The sequence below is a fragment of the Gopherus evgoodei genome, unplaced genomic scaffold (genome assembly GCF_007399415.2).
Source record: "Gopherus evgoodei ecotype Sinaloan lineage unplaced genomic scaffold, rGopEvg1_v1.p scaffold_31_arrow_ctg1, whole genome shotgun sequence".
NCBI classification, from domain to species: Eukaryota; Metazoa; Chordata; order Testudines; family Testudinidae; genus Gopherus; species Gopherus evgoodei.
The window spans coordinates 3,145,485-3,166,546 of record NW_022059983.1 but is presented as its reverse complement, the minus strand read 5'-3'; the positions used below and the strand labels follow the sequence as shown (position 1 = coordinate 3,166,546).

General features: G+C 64.2%; 1 protein-coding gene across 1 annotated transcript; it reads left to right on the top strand.

The window, feature by feature from the left end:
- Window positions 1–368: 368 nt before the first annotated feature.
- On the top strand, window positions 369–20,358 carry FXYD7 (FXYD domain containing ion transport regulator 7). Its single transcript, XM_030543237.1, has 6 exons — window positions 369–1,602; window positions 16,958–16,990; window positions 17,259–17,333; window positions 18,735–18,768; window positions 19,363–19,397; window positions 19,755–20,358. Exons 1-6 carry the CDS (start codon window positions 1,572–1,574, stop codon window positions 19,772–19,774), a joined length of 228 nt encoding a protein of 75 aa, XP_030399097.1. The 5' UTR covers window positions 369–1,571; the 3' UTR covers window positions 19,775–20,358.
- The last annotated feature ends 704 nt before the right edge of the window (window positions 20,359–21,062 follow it).

The following is a 21,062-nucleotide window of genomic DNA, read 5'->3' as shown; positions in this document are numbered from 1 at the left end:
CCCCCCCCCCCCGCACGAACGCCCATCCCCCATTGCAAATGGGGACTGTCTCCCTCCTTCTGGCCAGTGGGGGGCAGTATCCGCTTGAGATTTTACCCACAATCCCCCAGAGCTCTTGGCCCAGCCCTGCTCAGGCTAGGTACAGCCAGAGGCCTCTCTGGATTAGGCTGAAATGAATGCAGATATACAAAGGAGCCCAGGTAGTGATTTGCATACATTTATATCCCCACCTCCACCCGCGTAGCCTGTTTGGCCCATCAACTCCTGTGGCTGGTGGATCAGGAAACCACTTGGTGCCTCAGTTTCCCCTCCCCCACTGTGGCTGTTTAAAGTGCGTGCTGTGGGGCAGGGACTGTCTCAGGGTACGTCTTCACTAGCAACGGTAAAGCGCTGTGCGGTTAACGTGGCTGTGTGGTCATGGCCCCAGCGCTCTCGCTGTAAGAGCCACCCCCCCCCCCCGAGGGGAGTAGTGCCCAGCGCTGGTGCACGGTCTACGCTGACACTTCACAGCGCTGGAACTTGCAGTGCTCGGGGTGGGGGGGCTGCGCTGTAAAGTGCCAGTGTAGACAAGGCCTCAGTGTGGGTCTGTGCAGTGTACGTGTGTGTGTGGGGGGGCAGCGATATGCACACAAACGAAGGCAACTTCTCTGATGAACAGGTTCTTCCACGTTTGTCCCTGGGAGGGGGCTGTCTGTGCATCTTTGACTGATCCCAGCACTGTGAGCGGTGGGATACCTAACCCCGAGTGATGGGCACGTGGGGCGGCTCTGAGATGATGGGGCAGGGGAGTATGTGGGGCTGGTGGCTGCATCCCAGTGCTGGACAAACTATCTCGCTGTGGCATTATGTGCGGCTGTTCCCTAGCTACCCTGCCCCAGAAGTGGCTGCATATCAGTGCCGGGTGCACTGTCTCTCTGTGGTGTTGTGTGGCTGTTCCCCAGCTGCCCCGCCCCAGAAGTGGCTGCATATCAGTGCCGGGTGCACTGTCCCTCTGTGGTGTTGTGTGGCTGTTCCCCAGCTGCCCCGCCCCAGAAGTGGCTGCATATCAGTGCCGGGTGCATTGTCCCTCTGTGGTGATATGTGCAGCCGTTTCCCAACTGCCCTGCCCCAGAGGTGGCCGCATCTCAGTGCCAGGTGAGCCGTCCCTCTGTGGTGTGGGTGGCTGTTCCCTGGCTGCCCTGCCCCAGAAGTGGCTGCATATCAGCACCGGGTGCACTGTTCCTTTGTGGTGTTATGTGCGGCTGTTCCCCAGCTGCCCCGCGCCAGAGGTGGCTGCATCTCAGGGCCAGGGGACCCATCCCTGGATATGCTGCTTGGAGAGCCCCGTAGAGAGTAGCGGTAGCTGTGGGGGGGGGGGACACGGCAGGACCGGCTGGAGACGTTGCCCCCTCCCCAGCGAGCCAGCTGCCCCCGCCCCCCAGGAGCTGAGCCTCGTCTGACGCCCATTGGCCGCCTCCCTCCTCCATGCGCAGCAGAAAAAAAAAAAAAAAACCAGCCGCTTCCCGCCCGCTCCCTCCCTCCCGGACTCTGCCGCATTCGCTCCTGCGACGGGAGAGACCCAGGGCTGCAGCATGGCCACCCCCACCGAGGCACCTAGGCACGGTGAGCCCCCCCCCCGCCACCCCACCGGCGGGTCTGAATCCCACAGCGCCCAGATCCTCCCTGCGCCCACGGTGCCCGATTCCCCTCTTCGCATGGTGCCCAATTCCCCTGCGCCCACGGTGCCCGATTCTCCTCTGCCCATGGTGCCCGATTCCCCTGCTCCCACAGTGCCCGATTCCCCTCTGCCCATGGTGCCCGATTCCCCTGCTCCCACAGTGCCCGATTACCCTCTGCCCATGGTGCCCGATTCCCCTGCTCCCACAGTGCCCAATTCCCCTGCGCCCATCTTGCCCGATTGCCCTCTTCCCATGGTGCCCGATTCACCTCTGCCCACGGTGCCCAATTCCCCTGCTCCCACAGTGCCCGATTACCTTCTGCCCATGGTGCCTGATTCCCCTGTGCCCACGGTGCCCAATTCCCCTGCGCCCATGGTGCCCGATTGCCCTCTTCCCATGGTGCCCAATTCCTCTGCGCCCACAGTGCCCGATTCCCCTGCACCCATGGTGCACGATTCCCCTCTGCCCACGGTGCCTAATTCCCCTCTGCCCACAGTGCCTGATTCCCCTGCGCCCACGTTGCCTGATTTCCCTCTGCCCACGGTGCGCAATTCCCCTACTCCCACGGTGCCCGATTACCCTCCACCCACGGTGCCTGATTCCCCTCTGCCCGATTCCCCTGCGCCCACGGTGCCTGATTCCCCTCTGCTCACGGTGCCCGATTCCCCTCTGCTCACGGTGCCCGATTCCCCTCTGCCCACTGTGCCTGGTTTTCCTGCTCCCACTGTGCTTGATTCCCCTGCACCCATGGTGCCTGATTCCCCTAAGCCCACAGTGCTCGATTCCCCTGTCCACAGTGCCCGATTCCCCCTGCTCCCATGGTGTCCAAATCCACTGCATCTACGGGGCCTGAATCCGCTGCATCCACAGAGCCTGAATCCCACCTTCATCCCTGGTGCAGAAGCTGCTCATGAAGCCTGAGTCCCTGGCACTCCAGCCCTCTGCCTGCCCCCCTGCTCCCTCTGCGCCAGCGGTGCCCAACCCCTGGCATCCCACCCTCATCGTCCTCAAGAGCCACCCTCCCGCCACACCATGTCAGACTCAACCCCCAATGTCCAGGATGCCAGGCTGCTGCCCAGGCACCCCCTGCTCCCATCCTCACCATCACAGCTCCCTGCCCAGGTGTGCAGCTCTGCCCCAAGGGGCTGATGGACAGAGGGAAGGTGTGTGCCGGGGAGGGAGGGATAGAGGGATGGAAACAGGGCTGGCTGGAGGGAGGGATGGATTAAGGGCGGGACGGAGGGAGGGATGGATTCAAGGCTGGTGGGATGGAGAGATGGATACAGGGCTGGCTGGCTGGAGGGATGGAGGAATGGATACAGGGCTGGATGGAGGGAGGGATGGATTCAGGACTGGATGGAGAGACGAATAGAGGGATGGATTCAGGGCTGGACAGAGAGAGGGATGGAGGGATGTACACAGGGCTGGCTGGATGGAGGGATGGATTCAGGGCTGGCTGGATGGAGGGATGGATACAAGGCTGGCTGGAGGGAGGGATGGATTCAGGGCTGGACGGAGGCAGGGATGGATACAGGGCTGGATGGAGGGAGGGATGGATTCAGGGCTGGACGGAGGGAGGGATGGGTACAAGGCTGGCTGCAGGGATGGATTCAGGGCTGGATGGATTCAAAGCTGGACGGAGGGATGGATGGATGGATGGATTCAGGGCTGGATGGAGGGAGGGATGGATTCAGGACTGGATGGAGGGATGGATACAGGGCTGGACGGAGGGAGGGATGGATTCAGGGCTGAATGGATGAAGGGATGGATACAGGGCTGGACAGAGGGAGGTATGGATTCAGGGCTGGCTGGAGGGAGGGATGGATTCAGGGCTGGCTGGAGGGAGGGATGGATACAGGGCTGGAGGGATGGATACAGAGCTGACTGGAGGGATGGATTCAAGGATGGATGGAGGGATGGATTCAGGGCTGGACAGAGGGAGGGATGGATTCAGGGCTGGATGTAGGGAGGGAGGGTTGGATACAGGGCTAGATGGATGGATTCAGGGCTGGACGGAGGGAGGGATGGATGGATTTGGGGCTGGACGGAGGGAGGGAGGGATGGATTTGGCTGGCTGGAGGGATGGATTCAGGGCTGGATGGATGGAGGGATGGATACAGGGCTGGACGGAGGGAGGGATGGAGGGTTTTATTCAGGGCTGGACGGAGGAAGGGATGGATGGATTCAGGGCTGGATGGATACAGGGCTGGAGTGAGGGAAGGATGGATGGATGGATTCAGGGCTGGACGGAGGGAGGGATGGATTCAGGGCTGAATGGCTGGAGGGATAGAGGGATGGACACAGGGCTGGATGGAGGAATGGATTCAGGGCTGGATGGATGGAGGGATGGATTCAGGGCTGGATGGAGGGATGGATGGATTCAGGGCTGGCTGGCTGGCTGGATTCAGGGCTGGACAGAGTGATGGATGGATTCAGGGCTGGACAGAGGGAGGGATGGGATTCAGGGCTGGATGTATGGAGGGATAGAGGGCTGGACACAGGGCTGGATGGAGGAATGGATTCAGGGCTGGACGGATTAATGGAGGGAGGGATGGATTCAGGGCTGGAGGGAGGGATGGATACAGGGCTGGAAGGAGGGAGGGATGGATTCAGGGCTGGCTGGCTGGCTGGATGGATTGAGGGCTGAACAGAGGGAGGGATGGATTCAGGGATGGATGGCTGTACGGATGGATACAGAGCTGGACGGAGGGAGGGATGGATGGATGGATTCAGGGATGGATGGAGGGAGGGATGGATTCAGGGCTGGATGGATGGAGGGATAGAGGGATGAACACAGGGCTGGATGGAGGAATGGATTCAGGGCTGGATGGATGGAGGGATGGATTCAGGGCTGGACAGAGAGAGGGATGTATTCAGGGTTGGATGGATGGAGGGATGAATTCAGGGCTGGACAGAGGGAGGGATGGATTCAGGGCTGGATGGATAGAGGGATGGATACAGGGCTGGATGGAGGGAAGGATGGATTCAGAGCTTGACAGAGGGATGGATGGATTTCGGGATGGACGGATGGAGGGAGGGAGGGATGGATTTAGGGCTGGAGGGAGGGTGAGATGGAGGTATGGATTCAGGGCTGGACAGAGGGAGGGATGGATTCAGGGCTGGACGGATGGAGGGATGGATTCAGGGCTGGACAGAGGGAGGGATGGATTCAGGGCTGGACGGATGGAGGGATGGATTCAGGGCTGGACAGAGGGATGGATAGATTCAGGGCTGGCTGGCTGGCTGGAATCAGGGCTGGACAGAGGGAGGGATGGATTCAGGCCTGGACGGATGGAGGGAGGGAGGGATGGATTCAGGGCTGTAGGGATGTAGGGATGGATTCAGGGCTGGACGGATGGAGGGATGGAGGGATGGATTCAGGGCTGGAGGGAGGGTGGGATGGAGGGATGGATTGATGGATTCAGGGCTGGATGGAGGGATGGATGGATTCAGGGCTGGCTGGCTGGCTGGATTCAGGGCTGGACAGAGGGATGGATGGATTCATGGCTGGACAGATGGAGGGATGGATTCAGGGCTGGACGGATGGAGGGAGGGTGGGATGGATTCAGGGCTGGAGGGATGTAGGGATGGATTGATGGATTCAGGGCTGGATGGAGGGATGGATGCTTTCAGGGTTGGCTGGCTGGAGGGATAGGTTCAGTGCTGGACGGATGAAGGGAGGGAGGGATGGATTCAGGGCGGGATGGATGGATTCAGGGCTGGCTGGCTGGAGGGATGGGTTCAGGGCTGGACGGATGGAGGGAAGGAGGGATGGATTCAGGGCTGGAGGGAGGGTGGGATGGAGGGATGGATTGATGGATTCAGGGATGGATGGAGGGATGGATGGATTCAGGGCTGGCTGGCTGGCTGGATTCAGGGCTGGACAGAGGGATGGATGGATTCATGGCTGGACAGAGGGAGGGATGGATTCAGGGCTGGACGGATGGAGGGAGGGTGGGATGGATTCAGGGCTGGAGGGATGTAGGGATGGATTGATGGATTCAGGGCTGGACGGAGGGATGGATGGATTCAGGGCTGGCTGGCTGGAGGGATGGGTTCAGGGCTGGACGGATGGAGGGATGGGTTCAGGGCTGGACGGATGGAGGGCGGGAGGGATGGATTCAGGGCTGGAGGGAGGGCGGGATGGATTGATGGATTCAGGGCTGGATGGAGGGATGGATGGATTCAGGGCTGGCTGGCTGGAGGGATGGGTTCAGGGCTGGATGGATGGAGGGCGGGAGGGATGGATTCAGGGCTGGAGGGAGTGCGGGATGGAGGGATGGATTGATGGATTCAGGGCTGGACGGAGGGATGGATGGATTCAGGGCTGGCTGGCTGGCTGGATTCAGGGATGGACAGAGGGATGGATGGATTCAGGGCTGGAAAGCGGGAGGGATGGGTTCAGGGCTGGACGGATGGAGGGAGGGAGGGATGGATTCAGGGCTGGAGGGAGGGCGGGATGGACGGATGGATTGATGGATTCAGGGCTGGATGGAGGGATGGATGGATTCAGGGCTGGCTGGCTGGATTGATGGGTTCAGGGCTGGACGGATGGAGGGAAGGAGGGATGGATTCAGGGCTGGAGGGAGGGCGGGATGGAGGGATGGATTGATGGATTCAGGGCTGGACGGAGGGATGAATGGATTCAGGGCTGGCTGGCTGGATGGATTCAGGGATGGACAGAGGGATGGATGGATTCAGGGCTGGAAAGCGGGAGGGATGGATTCAGGGCTGGCTGGCTGGCTGGATTCAGGGATGGACGGAGGGATGGATGGATTCAGGGCTGGAAAGCGGGAGGGATGGATTCAGGGCTGGCTGGATGGATTCAGGGCTGGACAGAGGGATGGATGGATTCAGGGCTGGACAGCGGGAGGGATGGATTCAGGGCTGGCTGGATGGATGGATTCAGGGATGGACAGAGGGATGGATGGATTCAGGGCTGGACAGCGGGAGGGATGGATTCAGGGCTGGCTGGCTGGCTGGATTCAGGGCTGGAAAGCGGGAGGGATGGATTCAGGGCTGGACAGCGGGAGGGATGGATTCAGGGCTGGACAGCGGGAGGGATGGATTCAGGGCTGGCTGGATGGATTCAGGGCTGGACAGAGGGATGGATGGATTCAGGGCTGGACAGCGGGAGGGATGGATTCAGGGCTGGCTGGCTCCGGGACTCTCACAGCTCCAGACATAGCTGGGAAGCAGCTGCTACGCACAGAAAGCGAGCGGGGCCCCAGATCAGCTCCGGGGAGGTGGAGGCGGTGAGGATGTCCAGGGGGAGCAGGGAGCTGTGGGTCAGGAAGGGGTCGGGGTGGGCCTCAGGGAGCTGTGGGGCTGGGGTGTGAGTCCCGGCTCCCACTTTGCCGGAGGCTGCGGGACTGATTGGGAGCAGGGATGGGAACTGGGAGCCCTTGTGCCGGTGTGTGTTTGGTACAGTGTGTGTGTGGTGCGTGTGTCACTGCACACTGTGTGTGTCCTCCATGTGCTGCGGTGCAATGTGTTTAGAGGCATAAGGTGTATGTTGTGTTAGTGTATATGGTGTAATTGTGTGTGTGGTTAAGTGTGCTGTGTCTGTCTCCTGTAATCTGTGTTCTCTCTGTGAGCTTGTGTGTCAGTGTATATGGTGTAAGATTGTGTAAGGAAGTACACCCTGTCTGTCTCTTTCCCTGCAGTCCCCATGCAGATAGGGTGGGCTGTGTGTGTGAGTGCAGGTTGTGTGTGTGAGAGAGAGAGAGAGAGAGAGAGAGAGAGAGAGAGAGAGAGAGAGAGAGAATGCAGATTGTGTGTGTGTGTGTGTGTGAGTGCAGGGGTGTGTGTGTAAGAGAGAGAGTGCAGACTGTGTGTGTGAGTGCAAGTGTGTGTGCATGCACATCTTCAGGGTGTGATTATGGGGTGTTCCCATCATACAGCACATTACTCTCACTGCAGCCTTAGTCTGTGTGTGTGTGTGTGTGTGTGTGTGTGTGGCATGAGGGTGTTGTCTCGGGGTGCAGTGGTGTGTGATTGTCAGGCTGTTAAAGAATCTCTCACTACCCCTTGTCCTTCAGCAGGGTGTGTGTGTGCATGCGTGTGCACGCACACACTGTGGGATATTTGTGTGACTCAGTGTTGGGTTGCGAGGGCCTGGCAATTTTTGTGTGTGTGTGAATTTTTGCAAGGGTATGGCAGTGTGTATGCTGGCTCACAGTGAGCGTGGCCAAGTGAGGTTGTGATTGTGTGTATGTTTGGGGGTGTATTGGGTTGTGAGGGGGTGACAGTGTAAATGCTCATGTGTATGTGTGTGTGTGTGTGTGTGTGTGGCTGCCTAGGGGCAGCAGTTTGCCTGACTCCAGGGGAATGGCTTTTAGGTGTTATCTGTCCGTCCCCTGGCCCCTCGGCGGGTGTGTAGTGGGCTGTTGCCTTGAGGTTATGTGTGTGTGTGCACGTTGTTCTGTTGGGACTCTGTGCGTTTGTGTGTGTACATGCAGTGGGTGTTGTGCAAGAGGGATACACATGCTGAAGGAGCTGTGTGGGCTGTGTAGCATAGGGAGTTGTGTAGTGCATTGTCTGGTGTGTGTGTGCACTGTGGTGTGTAGCCACTCTCCCCTGTGGGGGTGGGATCGAGGGCTTCCCCAGGGGGAGGGAGCGAATGGGGGGGCAGTGGAGTGTGTACTGCAAGTGTGCACTGGGTGTCTGTGCTGGGCAGCAGGTGCCTAGGGGGGTTGTGTGTCGAGGGGGAGGAGCACTGGTCTTTGGCGTGGTGTGTTCGTGCTGGCTGGGCCGTGGCTCTGCGGCCGGCTGCACTGCCTAGAAATACCCCGGCAGCCAGCGCCCACCCCGGTCAGCGCAGGGAGTCAGGAACTGTCTGCGTCCGGCCCTGTGTGTGTGTGTGTGTGTGTGAGTGTGCGCTCTAGGCAGCGTGTGTGTGTGTGTGTTCTATGCAGTGTGTGTGCGCGCTCTATGCCATGTGTGTGTGTTCTACGCAGTATGTGTGTGTGCTCTATGCCGTGTGTGTGTTCTATGCAGTGTGTGTTTGTGTGCTCTATGCAGTGTGTGTGTGTGTTCTATGCAGTGTGTGTTTGTGTGCTCTATGCAGTGTATGCGTGTCTGTGTGTGTGCTCTATGCAGCGTTTGTGTGTGTGTGTTCTATGCAGTGTGTGTGTGTGCGTTCTATGCAGTGTGTGCACGCGCTCTATGCCATGTGTGTGTGCGCACACGCTCTATGCCGTGTGTGTGTTCTATGCCGTGTGTGTGTGCGCTCTATGCCATTTGTGTGTATTCTATGCAGTGTGTGTGTGTTCTATGCAGTGTAGGTGTGTGTGTGTTCTATGCAGTGTATGCGTGTCTGTGTGTGTGCTCTATGCAGCGTTTGTGTGTGCGTGTTCTATGCAGTGTGTGTGCGCGCATGCTCTATGCCATGTGTGTGTGCATGCGCTCTATGCAGTGTGCTCTATGCAGCGTTTGTGTGTGTGTGTTCTATGCAGTGTGTGCGTGCGTGCTCTATGCTGTGTGTGTTTGAGCGCTCTATGCAGTGTGTGTGTTCTATGTAGTGTATGTGTGCATGCGCTCTATGCAGTGTGTGTGTGTGCGTGCTCTATGCCGTGTGCGCGCGCTGTATGCAGTGTGTGTGCACGCTCAATGCAGTGTGTGTGCGTGTGAGCGCTCTATGCAGTGTGTGTGTGTTCTATGCAGTGTGTGTGCACGCTCTATGCTGTGTGTGCGCTCTATGCAGTGTGTGTGTATTTGTGTGTGTGTGCGTGCACTCTATGCAGTGTGTGTGTGTGTGCGCTCTATGCAGTGTGTGTGTGCGCTCTATGCAGTGTGTGTGTATTTGTATGTGTGTGCGTGCACTCTATGCAGTGTGTGTGTGTGTGCGCTCTATGTAGTGTGTGTGTTTGTGTGTGTGAGTGTGTGCGCTCTATGCAGTGTGTGTGTGTGTATATGTGTTAGGGCTGTCAATATCATTTAAAAGTTAACCGTTTAAATGACTAAAATTATCGCTGAATCGGTTAACTGATTGAAAGGAGAGGGGCTGGGGTCAGGCAGCTGGCTGGTGCAGGGCTGCTGGAGTCGGTGGGCTGGTCGCTGGGCATGGGGCTGCTGTGTGGGGTGGGGTCTTCTGGGGTCTGCGGGTCAGTCGGCCAGCATGGGGCTGTGTGGGGTGCGGTCTGCTGGGGTCAGCGGGCTGGTTGGCTGGCATGGGGCTGCTGTGTGGGGTGGGGGCTGCTGGGGTCAGCGAGCTGGTCGGCTGGCAGGGGGCTGCTGTGTGGGGTGAGGGTGCTGGGGTCAGCGGGCTGGTCGGCCGGCAGGGGGCTGCTGTGTGGGGTGCGGGCTGCTGGGGTCAGCTGGCTGGTTGGCTGGCATGGGGCTGCTGTGTGGGGTGGGGGCTGCTGGGGTCAGCGGGCTGGTTGGCTGGCAGGGGGCTGCTGTGTGGGGTGGGGGCTGCTGGGGTCAGCGGGCTGGTCAGCTGGCAGGGGGCTGCTGTGTGGGGTGGGGGTGCTGGGGTCAGCAGGCTGGTCGGCCGGCAGGGGGCTGCTGTGTGGGGTGGGGGCTGCTGGGGTCAGCAAGCTGGTTGGCTGGCAGGGGGCTGCTGTGTGGGGTGGGGGTGCTGGGGTCAGTGGGCTGGTCGGCCGGCAGGGGGCTGCTGTGTGGGGTGGGGGTGCTGGGGTCAGCGGGCTGGTCGGCCGGCAGGGGGCTGCTGTGTGGGGTGGGGGTGCTGGGGTCAGTGGGCTGGTCGGCCGGCAGGGGGCTGCTGTGTGGGGTGGGGGTGCTGGGGTCAGCGGGCTGGTCGGCCGGCAGGGGGCTGCTGTGTGGGGTGGGGGTGCTGGGGTCAGCGGGCTGGTCGGCTGGCAGGGGGCTGCTGTGTGGGGTGGGGGCAGCTGGGGTCAGCGAGCTGGTCGGCCGGCAGGGGGCTGCTGTGTGGGGTGGGGGCAGCTGGGGTCAGCGAGCTGGTCGGCCGGCAGGGGGCTGCTGTGTGGGGTGGGGGTGCTGGGGTCAGCGGGCTGGTCAGCTGGCAGGGGGCTGCTGTGTGGGGTGGGGGTGCTGGGGTCAGTGGGCTGGTCGGCTGGCAGGGGGCTGCTGTGTGGGGTGGGGGCTGCTGGGGTCGCTGGGCCAGTCGGCCGGCAGGGGGCTGCTGTGGGTGGGGGTTGTTGGGGTCGGTGGCCAGCCAGCGTGGGGGTTAATGGTTAAGGCGGGTTAACCTGTTAACATTTTACATCCCTAGTGTGTGTGTGCCACTCTGTGCAGTGTGTTTGTGTGTGTGCTCTGTGCAGGGTGTGTGTGTGCACTCTGTTCTGTGCCGTGTGTGTTACGCCCCATGTCGCTGTGCTCTGTCTGTGAGCTCTGTGTGCTTTCAATCTGTTGTGCAGTTCAAATTAAGAGTACAGCTCAATTGCAGCTATAGTTAGTGTTGATTACACACACACACACACACACACACACACACACACACACACACACCCCTATATTCAGACTGCCCCACAACAGCATCAGCCCTACATTCACACACACTACACACCCTCACCGTGACCCCAGCAGCCTCTCCAGCGTCTCACACTCACCCCCTCCAGTTGTGCACTAAGCCAGCACAGCACTGTGAGTGTTGTGTGTGTGTATCTGTGCAAGCTGTGTGTGTGTGTGTGTTGCAGCTGAACAGCACAGGGCTCTGTGGGCATCTACACGGTTGTCACTAGGCTTCAGGATTAACATCCTTTTGAGATTTACGAAGAGTCCATCCCTCTCCCAGCAGTGGGTGTAGGCTCTTGGCAGACTCAGGCAGCATTGCTGGATCAGTCGTCCTGGGGGCAGCTCCCCCCTCTCCCAGCGACGGGCTGACCTGCCATTGGGCGAGAGCGGCTGATTCGCGTGCGGCACCCGGAGCGGGAAGGGGAACCCCAGGGAGGGTTGGCGCTGCCTAGTGATCTGTGCATGGGCACCGTGCAAAAGGGCACTCGGGGCCAGCCCCTCCCGCCCCAGGTTCTGAGCCTGTTGCCTAAACTGGGGCAGCGGTTAGACGGGAGCAAACAGGAAACACCACTGAGACACAATGGGGGGACAGGGTATTACCTCGGCAGGCAGTGCTGATCCCAATGGCCCAGCGCTGTGCTAGGGAGCACCGTGCTGCGGGGAGCTGGGCGGGGGGCTCAGCAGGGGGCGCTGTGCTGCGGGGAGCTGGGCGGAGGGCTCAGCAGGGGGCACCATGCTGCGGGGAGCTGGGCGGGGGGCTCAGCAGGGGGCGCTGTGCTGCAGGGAGCTGGGCGGGGGGCTCAGCAGGGGGCGCTGTGCTGCGGGGCGCTGGGGGGGGGGGCCAGCAGGGAGCACTGTGCTGCAGGGAGCTGGGCGGGGGGCTCAGCAGGGGGCGCTGTGCTGCGGGGAGCAGGGCGGGGGGGCCAGCAGGGAGCACTGTGCTGCGGGGAGCTGGGCGGGGGGCTCAGCAGGGGGCGCTGTGCTGCGGGGAGCTGGGCGGGGGGGCTCAGTAGGGGGCACTGTGCTGCAGGGAGCTGGGCGGGGGGCTCAGCAGGGGACGCTGTGCTGCGGGGAGCTGGGCGGGGGGCTCAGCAGGGGACGCTGTACTGTGGGGAGCTGGGCGGGGGGCTCAGCAGGGGGCGCTGTGCTGCGGGGAGCTGGGCGGGGGGCTCAGCAGGGGGCGCTGTGCTGCGGGGAGCTGGGCGGGGGGCTCAGCAGGGGGCGCTGTGCTGCGGGGAGCTGGGCGGGGGGCTCAGCAGGGGGCGCTGTGCTGCAGGGAGCTGGGCGGGGGGCTCAGTAGGGGGCGCTGTGCTGTGGGGAGCTGGGCGGGGGGCTCAGCAGGGGGCGCTGTGCTGCGGGGAGCTGGGCGGGGGTCTCAGCAGGGAGCACTGTGCTGCAGGGAGCTGGGCGGGGGGCTCAGTAGGGGGCGCTGTGCTGCGGGGAGCTGGGCGGGGGGCTCAGCAGGGGGCGCTGTGCTGCGGGGAGCAGGGCGGGGGGCTCAGCAGGGGACGCTGTGCTGTGGGGAGCTGGGCGGGGGGCTCAGCAGGGGGCACTGTGCTGCGGGGAGCAGGGCGGGGGGCCAGCAGGGAGCACTGTGCTGCAGGGAGCTGGGCGGGGGGCTCAGCAGGGGGCGCTGTGCTGCGGGGAGCTGGGCGGGGGGCTCAGCAGGGGATGCTGTGCTGTGGGGAGCTGGGCGGGGGGCTCAGCAGGGGGCGCTGTGCTGCGGGGAGCTGGGCGGGGGGCTCAGCAGGGGACGCTGTGCTGCAGGGAGCAGGGCGGGGGGCCAGCAGGGGGCGCTGTGCTGCAGGGAGCAGGGCGGGGGCTCAGCAGGGGGTGCTGGGCTGCGGGAAGCTGGGCGGGGGGCTCAGCAGGGGGCGCTGTGCTGCGGGGAGCTGGGCGGGGGGCTCAGTAGGGGGCGCTGTGCTGCAGGGAGCAGGGCGGGGGGGCCAGCAGGGAGCACTGTGCTGCAGGGAGCTGGGCGGGGGGCTCAGCAGGGGGCACCGTGCTGCGGGGAGCTGGGTGGAGGGCTCAGCAGGGGGCGCTGTGCTGCAGGGGGGGGAGCCAAGCAGGGGGCACTGAGCTGCCGGGAATGGGGTGGGAGCTCAGCAAGGGGTGCTGTGCTGCAGGGAGCAGGGGGGCCCAGCAGGGGGTGCTGTGCTGCAGGGAGCAGGGGTGGGGGGCTCAGCAGGGGGTGTTGGGCTGCAGGGAGCAGGGGGCTCAACAAGGGGCACTAGGCTTCAGGAAGCAGGGGGCTCAGCAGGGGGCACTGGGCTGTGGGGAGCAGGGGGCTCAGCAGGGGGTGCTGGGCTGCGGGGAGGAGGGGGCTCAGCAGGGGGGCCCAGCAGGGGGCACTGGGCTGCAGGGAGCAGGGGTGGGGGTGCTCAGTAGGGGGCGCTGGGCTGCGGGGAGCAGGGGGCTCAGCAGGGGGTGCTGGGCTGCGGGGAGCAGGGGGCTCAGCAGGGGGGCCCAGCAGGGGGCACTGGGCTGCAGGGAGCAGGAGTGGGGGCACTCAGCAGGGGTGCTGGGCTGTGGGGAGCAGGGGGCTCAGCAGGGGGTGCTGGGCTGCAGGGAGCCGGGGGCTCAGCAGGGGTGCTGGGCTGCAGGGAGCAGGGGTGGGGGTGCTCAGAAGGGGGCACTGGGCTGCGGGGAGCAGGGGCTCAGCAGGGGGCGCTGGGCTGCGGGGAGCAGGGGGCTCAGCAGGGGTGCTGGGCTGCGGGGAGCCGGGGGCCCAGCAGGGGGGCACTGGGCTGCGGGGAGCAGGGGGCTCAGCAGGGGGTGCTGGGCTGCGGGGAGCGGGGGGCTCAGCAGGGGTGCTGGGCTGCGGGGAGCAGGGGGCCCAGCAGGGGGCACTGGGCTGCGGGGAGCAGGGGGCTCAGCAGGGGGCACTGGGCTGCAGGGAGCAGGGGGCCCAGCGGGGGTGCTGGGCTGCGGGGAGCAGGGGGCCCAGCAGGGGTGCTGGGCTGCAGGGGGCTCAGCAGGGGGTGCTGGGCTGCGGGGAGCAGGGGGCTCAGCAGGGGGTGCTGTGCTGCGGGGAGCGGGGGGCTCAGCAGGGGTGCTGGGCTGCGGGGAGCGGGGGGCTCAGCAGGGGTGCTGGGCTGCGGGGAGCGGGGGGCTCAGCAGGGGGTGCTGGGCTGCGGGGAGCAGGGGGCTCAGCAGGGGGCACTGGGCTGCAGGGAGCAGGGGGCTCAGCAGGGGGCGCTGGGCTGCGGGGAGCGGGGGGCTCAGCAGGGGTGCTGGGCTGCGGGGAGCGGGGGGCTCAGCAGGGGGAGCAGGGGGGCTCAGCAGGGGGCGCTGGGCTGCGGGGAGCAGGGGGCACTGGGCTGCGGGGAGCAGGGGGCTCAGCAGGGGGCACTGGGCTGCAGGGAGCCGGGGGCCCAGCAGGGGGCACTGGGCTGCGGGGAGCGGGGGGCTCAGCAGGGGGAGCAGGGGGGCCCAGCAGGGGGCACTGGGCTGCGGGGAGCCGGGGGCTCAGCAGGGGGTGCTGGGCTGCAGGGGGCCCAGCGGGGGGTGCTGTGCTGCAGAGCTGCTCTCCCCTCACAGTCAGTGCTGACCTCATGGATCCGGGGGGGGGACGTGGAGAGAATCAACCCATGGCTAGGCGATGGGAAGGGCTGGGGGTGGGAGTAGAGACCCAGCTGTGGGATGGGGAGTGTGGAACAGCAAAGGGAGCCTGGGGGGGGTCAGTGGGGGGCAGAGCCATGGCCAGTCTCTATCTTACCCCCCTCCTGAGGTTGGACCTACTGTTGGGGGGATGGACGTGCTCTCTGCCCCCCCATCCAGGGTTGCCAGGACACATCCCACGCAGGGGTGGGGGCACCAGAAGGGCAGAGCCATGGCACCCAGGAACTCCCCTCCCCACCCAGTGCCAGGCACCCGCTCGGACTCATCACCCCGCTCCGAGGCGCGGCCCGGACTCCGGGGTTCCCTGCAGCCACGGTCCTGGCACTGGAGTGCGTGTGTGTCGGGAAGCACTGCCTGTCTGGCTCCATCTGTCTGTCTATGCCCAGCCCTCGCGCCGTCTGCCACTGATTGCCTGGCCAGGTGCCAGAGCCGGGAACCCCCACAGATCCCCCCACGCGGATCCCTCTGTGGGGATACCCGGGGCTGGGAGAGCAGGGGGCTGCGGGTCGGGAGTGAGGTGCACCAGCAGAGCCGTGCCAGGGCTGGTTTCCGCATGTGGTGGCTGGTTGCCAGGTCCCTGATTCCCTCCCTGCTCCCCCTCCCGCCCCCTCCCTGGCAGCCAGCTGAGGATGCAGAGACTCCTGATGTGCTTGTTTCCATGGCAACCCCCATGCCTTCATGGGGGTTTGCATTATTCATCCCTGCAGGGCCACCCCATTAGATAGGGCTGCGGGGAGTCAGGTGAGGGGATCTCTGGGAGTGCTGGGCTGCAGGACGCAGGGCAGGGCTCCGTAGGGGCGCTGTGCTGAGCGGAACCAGGTGGTGGAGGTCTCAGCGGGGGGCGCTATGCTGTGGGGAGCAGGGCGGGGAGCTCACGGGGGGCGCTGGGCTGTGGGGAGCAGGGCGGGGAGCTCACGGGGGATGCTGTGCTGTGGGGAGCAGGGCGGGGAGCTCACGGGGGGCGCTGGGCTGTGGGGAGCAGGGCGGGGAGCTCACGGGGGATGCTGTGCTGTGGGGAGCAGGGCGGGGAGCTCACGGGGGGCGCTGAGCTGTGGGGAGCAGGGTGGGGGCTCAGCAGGAGGTGCTGTGCTGTGGGGAGCAGGGCGGGTAGCTCACGGGGGGTGCTGGGCTATAGGGAGTGGGATGGGGGTTCAGCAGGGGGTGCTGTGCTGTGGGGAGCAGGGCAGGGAGCTCACGGGGGGTGCTGTGCTGTGGGGAGTGGGGTGGGGGTTCAGCAGAGGGTGCTGTGCTGCAGGTAGCAGGGCGGGGGCTCAGCAGGAGGTGCCCTGCTGCGGTGAGCAGGGCAGGGAGCTCATGAGGGGTGCTGTGCAGTGGGGAGCAGGGCAGGGACCTCACGGGGGGTGCTGCGCTGTCGGGAGCAGGGCAGGGAGCTCACGGAAGCTCACGGGGGTGCTGTGCTATGGGGAGCAGGGCAGGGAGCTCATGGGGGGTGCTGTGCTGTGGGGAGCAGGGCAGGGAGCTCACGGGGGGTGCTGCGCTGTCGGGAGCAGGGCAGGGAGCTCACGGAAGCTCACGGGGGTGCTGTGCTGTGGGGAGCAGGGCAGGGAGCTCACGGGGGGTGCTGTGCTGTGGGGAGCAGGGCAGGGAGCTCACGGGGGGTGCTGTGCTGTGGGGAGCAGGGCAGGGACCTCACGGGGGGTGCTGTGCTGTGGGGAGTGGGGTGGGGGTTCAGCAGAGGGTGCTGTGCTGCAGGTAGCAGGGCGGGGGCTCAGCAGGAGGTGCCCTGCTGCGGTGAGCAGGGCAGGGAGCTCACGGGGGGTGCTGCGCTGTCGGGAGCAGGGCAGGGAGCTCACGGAAGCTCACGGGGGTGCTGTGCTGTGGGGAGCAGGGCAGGGAGCTCACAGGGGGGGTGCTGGGCTGTGGGGAGCAGGGTGGGGCTCACAGGGGGGTGCTGGGCTGCTGACCTGTCCTGGATCCTTGATGACTTAACTCAGTGCAGGACATTTTCGCCAAGGCTGGTGGAGGCGGGTGCAAACCAGGGTTGAACCCTGGCTCAGGTTAATGGCTTCACTATGGGCTTCCCTCTTCCCGGCAGCAATGATCCTGCTGCTGTGAATGACGTGGGAGTCTCTGTCCCTCCCTATCCCAAACTCCTGCTCGGTGTTATGTGTGGCTGTTCCCCAGCTGCCCCACCCCAGAGGTGGCTGCATCTCAGGGCCGGCTGAGCTCTCTGGGGCTGGAGTAGCTCAGGGATTCGTCTCTCTCTCTTCTCTCTCCAGATGGCCATGGACCCCGGGATCCCTTCTCCTACGGTGAGTGGGGCCACTCGTGTGGCTGCCCTGTGGGCTGATGTCTCTGCGCTGCTGGGAGGGGGCTCCACGGTTGGGCATCCCCTGTTGGGGGGGGGGGCACTGCCCAGCAGGGATCCCCCCGGTTCCCCCAGGCCCAGCTCCTAGCTGGGGTGTCTGCTGGAACATGGGGCTTCACTAGAGCTTGAGGGAGCTGGGGGGCAGGGGGTAGTGGGCTGTGGGGGGAGGGAGCTGGGGGGCTGTCTGTCTCTGACCCCCCCTCTCCTCTCAGACTACGACACCTTGCGCGTGGTTGGCCTCGTCCTGGCCATTGTCATGTTCGTGGTGGGCATCCTGACAGCGCTGAGTGAGTGACCTTCCGGCGGGTGCCTCAACCCCCCAGACTCCCCCAGCCAGCCCCATATCCCCCCAAACTGCCCAGGTGGCCCCCTCAAAGTCCCCCAGCTGGCCCCTGAACCTGCCAAACCCCACAGCAGGCCACCACCACCCCTAAACCTCCCAGCAGGCTCACCAACCTCCCTGGCCTCCCCCATAACTCCCCCCAAACTCCCACAGCTGGCCCCTGAACCCACCAGCAGGCCCCCAATCCCACAACTCCCCTGGCCAGCCCGATAACCCTCAAGCTCCCCTGGCTGGCCACCAAACCTCCCAACAGACCCCCAACTCCCCAAGCCCTCTGACTGATCCCTAAACCCCCTGCCAGCCTGACCCCCCGAATCCTGCCAGCCAGTCCCACAAACCCCTGAATCCCAACCCCCCTGCTGGCCCCTCAACCCCCCTGATTCTCCCCGGCTGACCCCCTATCTCTCAGCCAGACCCCAAGCCTCCTCCCCTCCCCCTGGTTGGCCCTCCAACCACCCAAGCTCCTGGCTGGCTCCTAACCCCCACCCCCAAGCCAACCCTCCACTGCCAAACTTCCCTGGCCAGCCCCCCAATCCTCCCAAGCGCTCTGGCTGGCCCCTAAAACCCTCAGCCAGACCCAAATCCCAAACCCCGCCAGCTGCCCCCCAGCCCCACAGCCAGCCGTCTGCCCCCAAACTCCTCCGGCTGGACCCCTAGCCCCCCTAACCTCTGGCCACCCCCTCAAATCCTCAAACACCAAAACTCCCCGGCTGGCCACTCAAACCCCATAAACATGGAACTCCACCAGCCAGCCCACCAGCCCCATCCCCAAGCTTCCTGACTAGTCCCTAAAACACCCAGCCAGCCCCCCACCCCAAATCTCAGTGGCCTGCTCCCTGCCCCTGCCCCCTGCCCCTTGAACTCCCTGGCCAGTTTCCCACTGCTACATTTCCCTGGCTGGTCCCCCAACCCCCCTCCAACCCCCTGGCCAGCTCCTAAACCCCCCTGTCCCAAACTCCACCAGCTGCCCCCCAAACCCTCCTGAATCCCCTCGGCCAGCACCCAAATCCCCCGTGAACCCGGAACCCTCTCAGCTGGCCCTAAACCCCCGGGCCAGTCCCCTGCCCTCTGAACCTCTCTGAGTAGCCTCCCAGAACCCCCCTGGCCAGGCCCTTGCATCCCAAACTCCCTGGCTGGTCCCTCTGCCCAGCCCCCTGCCCCCAAAACCTCCCTGGTTGGGCCCCCTGTGCCCCAGAGCCACCCCCCAGCCAGCCCCTTCCCTCACCCCCTGACCATCACCCTCTCTCACACAATCGCTCCCTCCACCCCTTCCCTTTTGGCCTCCCACCCTATCTGCCCCCAAATCCCCCCGCCGCCCCTCACTCTTTCTCTCTCTTCCCTGCAGGTAAAAAATTCAAATGTAAAAAGTCCAACTCCAGGTAGGTGCTGCCCCCCCTGCTATAACTGCCCCACTTTGCCCTGACCCCCTGGGCAGCCCCCCCACCTCCTACTCTAACTACGCCCCAGGGCAGCCCCCCCACGGTAACTGCCCCACTTTGCCCTGACCCCCTGGGCAGCCCCCCCACTGCCTCCTGCTCTAACCGCCCCCCGGGGCAGCTCCCCCCCACTGTAACCACCCACCTTTACCCCCAGGGAAGCCCCTCCCACTGTAACTGCCCCCTTTGCCCTGACCCCCTGGGCAGCCCCCTCACTGCCTCCTGCTCTAACCACCCCCCGGGGCAGCTCCCCCCCACTGTAACTGCCCCCTTTGCCCTGACCCCCTGGGCAGCCCCCCCACTGCCTCCTGCTCTAACCACCCCCCGGGGCAGCTCCCCCCCACTGTAACTGCCCCCTTTGCACCTGGCCCCCTGGGAAAGAACCCCACTGTCCCCCAGGGGCAGCTCCCCCACTCTGCCTCCCAACCCCCTGGGGGACAGTGGGGTTCCCCCCACTCTAGCTGCCCCCCACAGTCGCACCAGCCCTCCTCGACCCCTCCCTGACTTACCTGTCTCCCCCTTTGTGTCCCCCCTCAGCCTATCGGAGGCCAGGCAACCGGGAAAGACCCCAAGTGAGTGACCCAGACGGTTGGGGGGCTGTATGGGGGTGGGGGGCGTCCCTGCTGCCCCCCGCTGGCTGGCATCAGACTGCCCTGTGGAGGGAGGGGTTGTTCCTCTGTTGGGGGAGGCCGGGGGGGGGGGGCAGGTGAGGATCCCCCTCCCAGTTGCTCCTTTGTCTCCACTGAAGACAGATGTTGCCAGGGCTGCAGAGGTACCATGGCAACGCCCTAGCAACGCCCTCCTGCAGCTGCTGAAGCATCTTCCCCGCTGGGGGTGGAGGTGGGGAGGAGGCTCCCGGACACCGGGGTCCCCTCAGGCCCTGATCTTTCCTGTCCCTCTCTTACTGCCCCCCCCCATCTCTCTTGCAGCTCCAGCAGGCAGTGCGTAGGCCTGGTGCCTGGGATGTAGCGCCCCCCTCTGGCTGGGGGGTGCAGACCCTGCTGCCCCCCCCTCGCCCAGGACGGTCCAAGACCTCAGCTCCAGCGCCCGGCGACACCCGTGGGGGCAGGGAAGGGGAAGCCCTGTTATCTGAGCCCCCGTCTTTTAGAACCTCTGCCTCCAATTGGCTAGCGAGCCCATTGCATGCTGGGAGCAGGCACCATATGCAGGGAGGGGGGTGTCCCTTAGCCTCACTTGGCCCCCCCATCTTGATCCACTGGGTCCCCTTCACTTCCTGTCCCCCCCAGCGCATGTGACCCCCCCATGCCATGACTGCTTTGCTTACGGCACCCCCCTCCCCGCTGCATTGGGGGGGTGCTCCTTGTGGGGGGAACGGACACACATCACCAACACATACCCCCAGGCCCAGACGTGGGCCCCACCTGGGCAGGGGGCCCTGGATGCTGACAGGGTGCTGCTTTCATGACGTGTTTTCAGCCGCCCGCAGGGGGCGCCACCCCGTGGCTGCCCCCTCCACCCCCATGCACGGGGCAGAGCAGATCCAGTGCTCAATAAACATAGGGTTGTTTCTTACTGGGCTCCGACTCTGTTATTCGCCCCTATCCCCAGTGCCAATACCCCTCACTCCCAACCTGCAGCCCCCTGCTAGCCCAGCCTTGGGCTCCCCCACCCCCAAATCTGCTGGTGCCCCTCACTCATGACCTCCACCCAGTGTAGTACTACAGCCCAGTGCCGAGGTGAGAGGGAATCCCCAGCAGCCATCAGTGGTACAGGGTTTATAACACAAAAAACAGGACTGATCCCCTCCAGCAGAGAAAAACACACACACACACACACACACACACGATGGTGCAGTTCTCTTTCTCATCTTTTCCATGGTGCAGGGTGCTCTTGCCCTGGGGCAGCCTGTCTTCCACTTGATGCCCACTCCCTGTACTAGGTGCTGTATTTTCATCCTCCACATCTCGGTTCTGTATGTTCAGGACCACGCAGAGAAAGCTGAGAAAGAACAGTGCAGCCACCTCCAGGGCATGGCAGAGTGGGAACAGTCACACATAACATGGCTTGCCCAGCACTGAAGTGCAGCCACTCAAGGGCGGTGGGTTAATCCTCCACTGGGGAGGCTAGTCCCCTGCCCCTACCCCGCCCCTTCCAGCCCCCCTCACCCACTGGAGCCAGAGGAACCACAAGCCCCCCACTGCAGCAGGAGGATCCCCGGTCTGCCCGCCAAAACCCCTGCCAGCTTCTGGGGAGAGGCAGAGCGAGGGCGGCAAGAG

Bases quoted from the DNA above. Each gene is read 5' to 3' on its own strand.
- FXYD7 (XM_030543237.1), top strand. From the start codon at position 1,572: ATGGCCACCCCCACCGAGGCACCTAGGCACG. The intron at 18,769-19,362 runs GTAGGTGCTGCC...GTCCCCCCTCAG, and splicing joins TGTAAAAAGTCCAACTCCAG to CCTATCGGAGGCCAGGCAAC. The intron at 19,398-19,754 runs GTGAGTGACCCA...TCTCTCTTGCAG, and splicing joins GCAACCGGGAAAGACCCCAA to CTCCAGCAGGCAGTGCGTAG.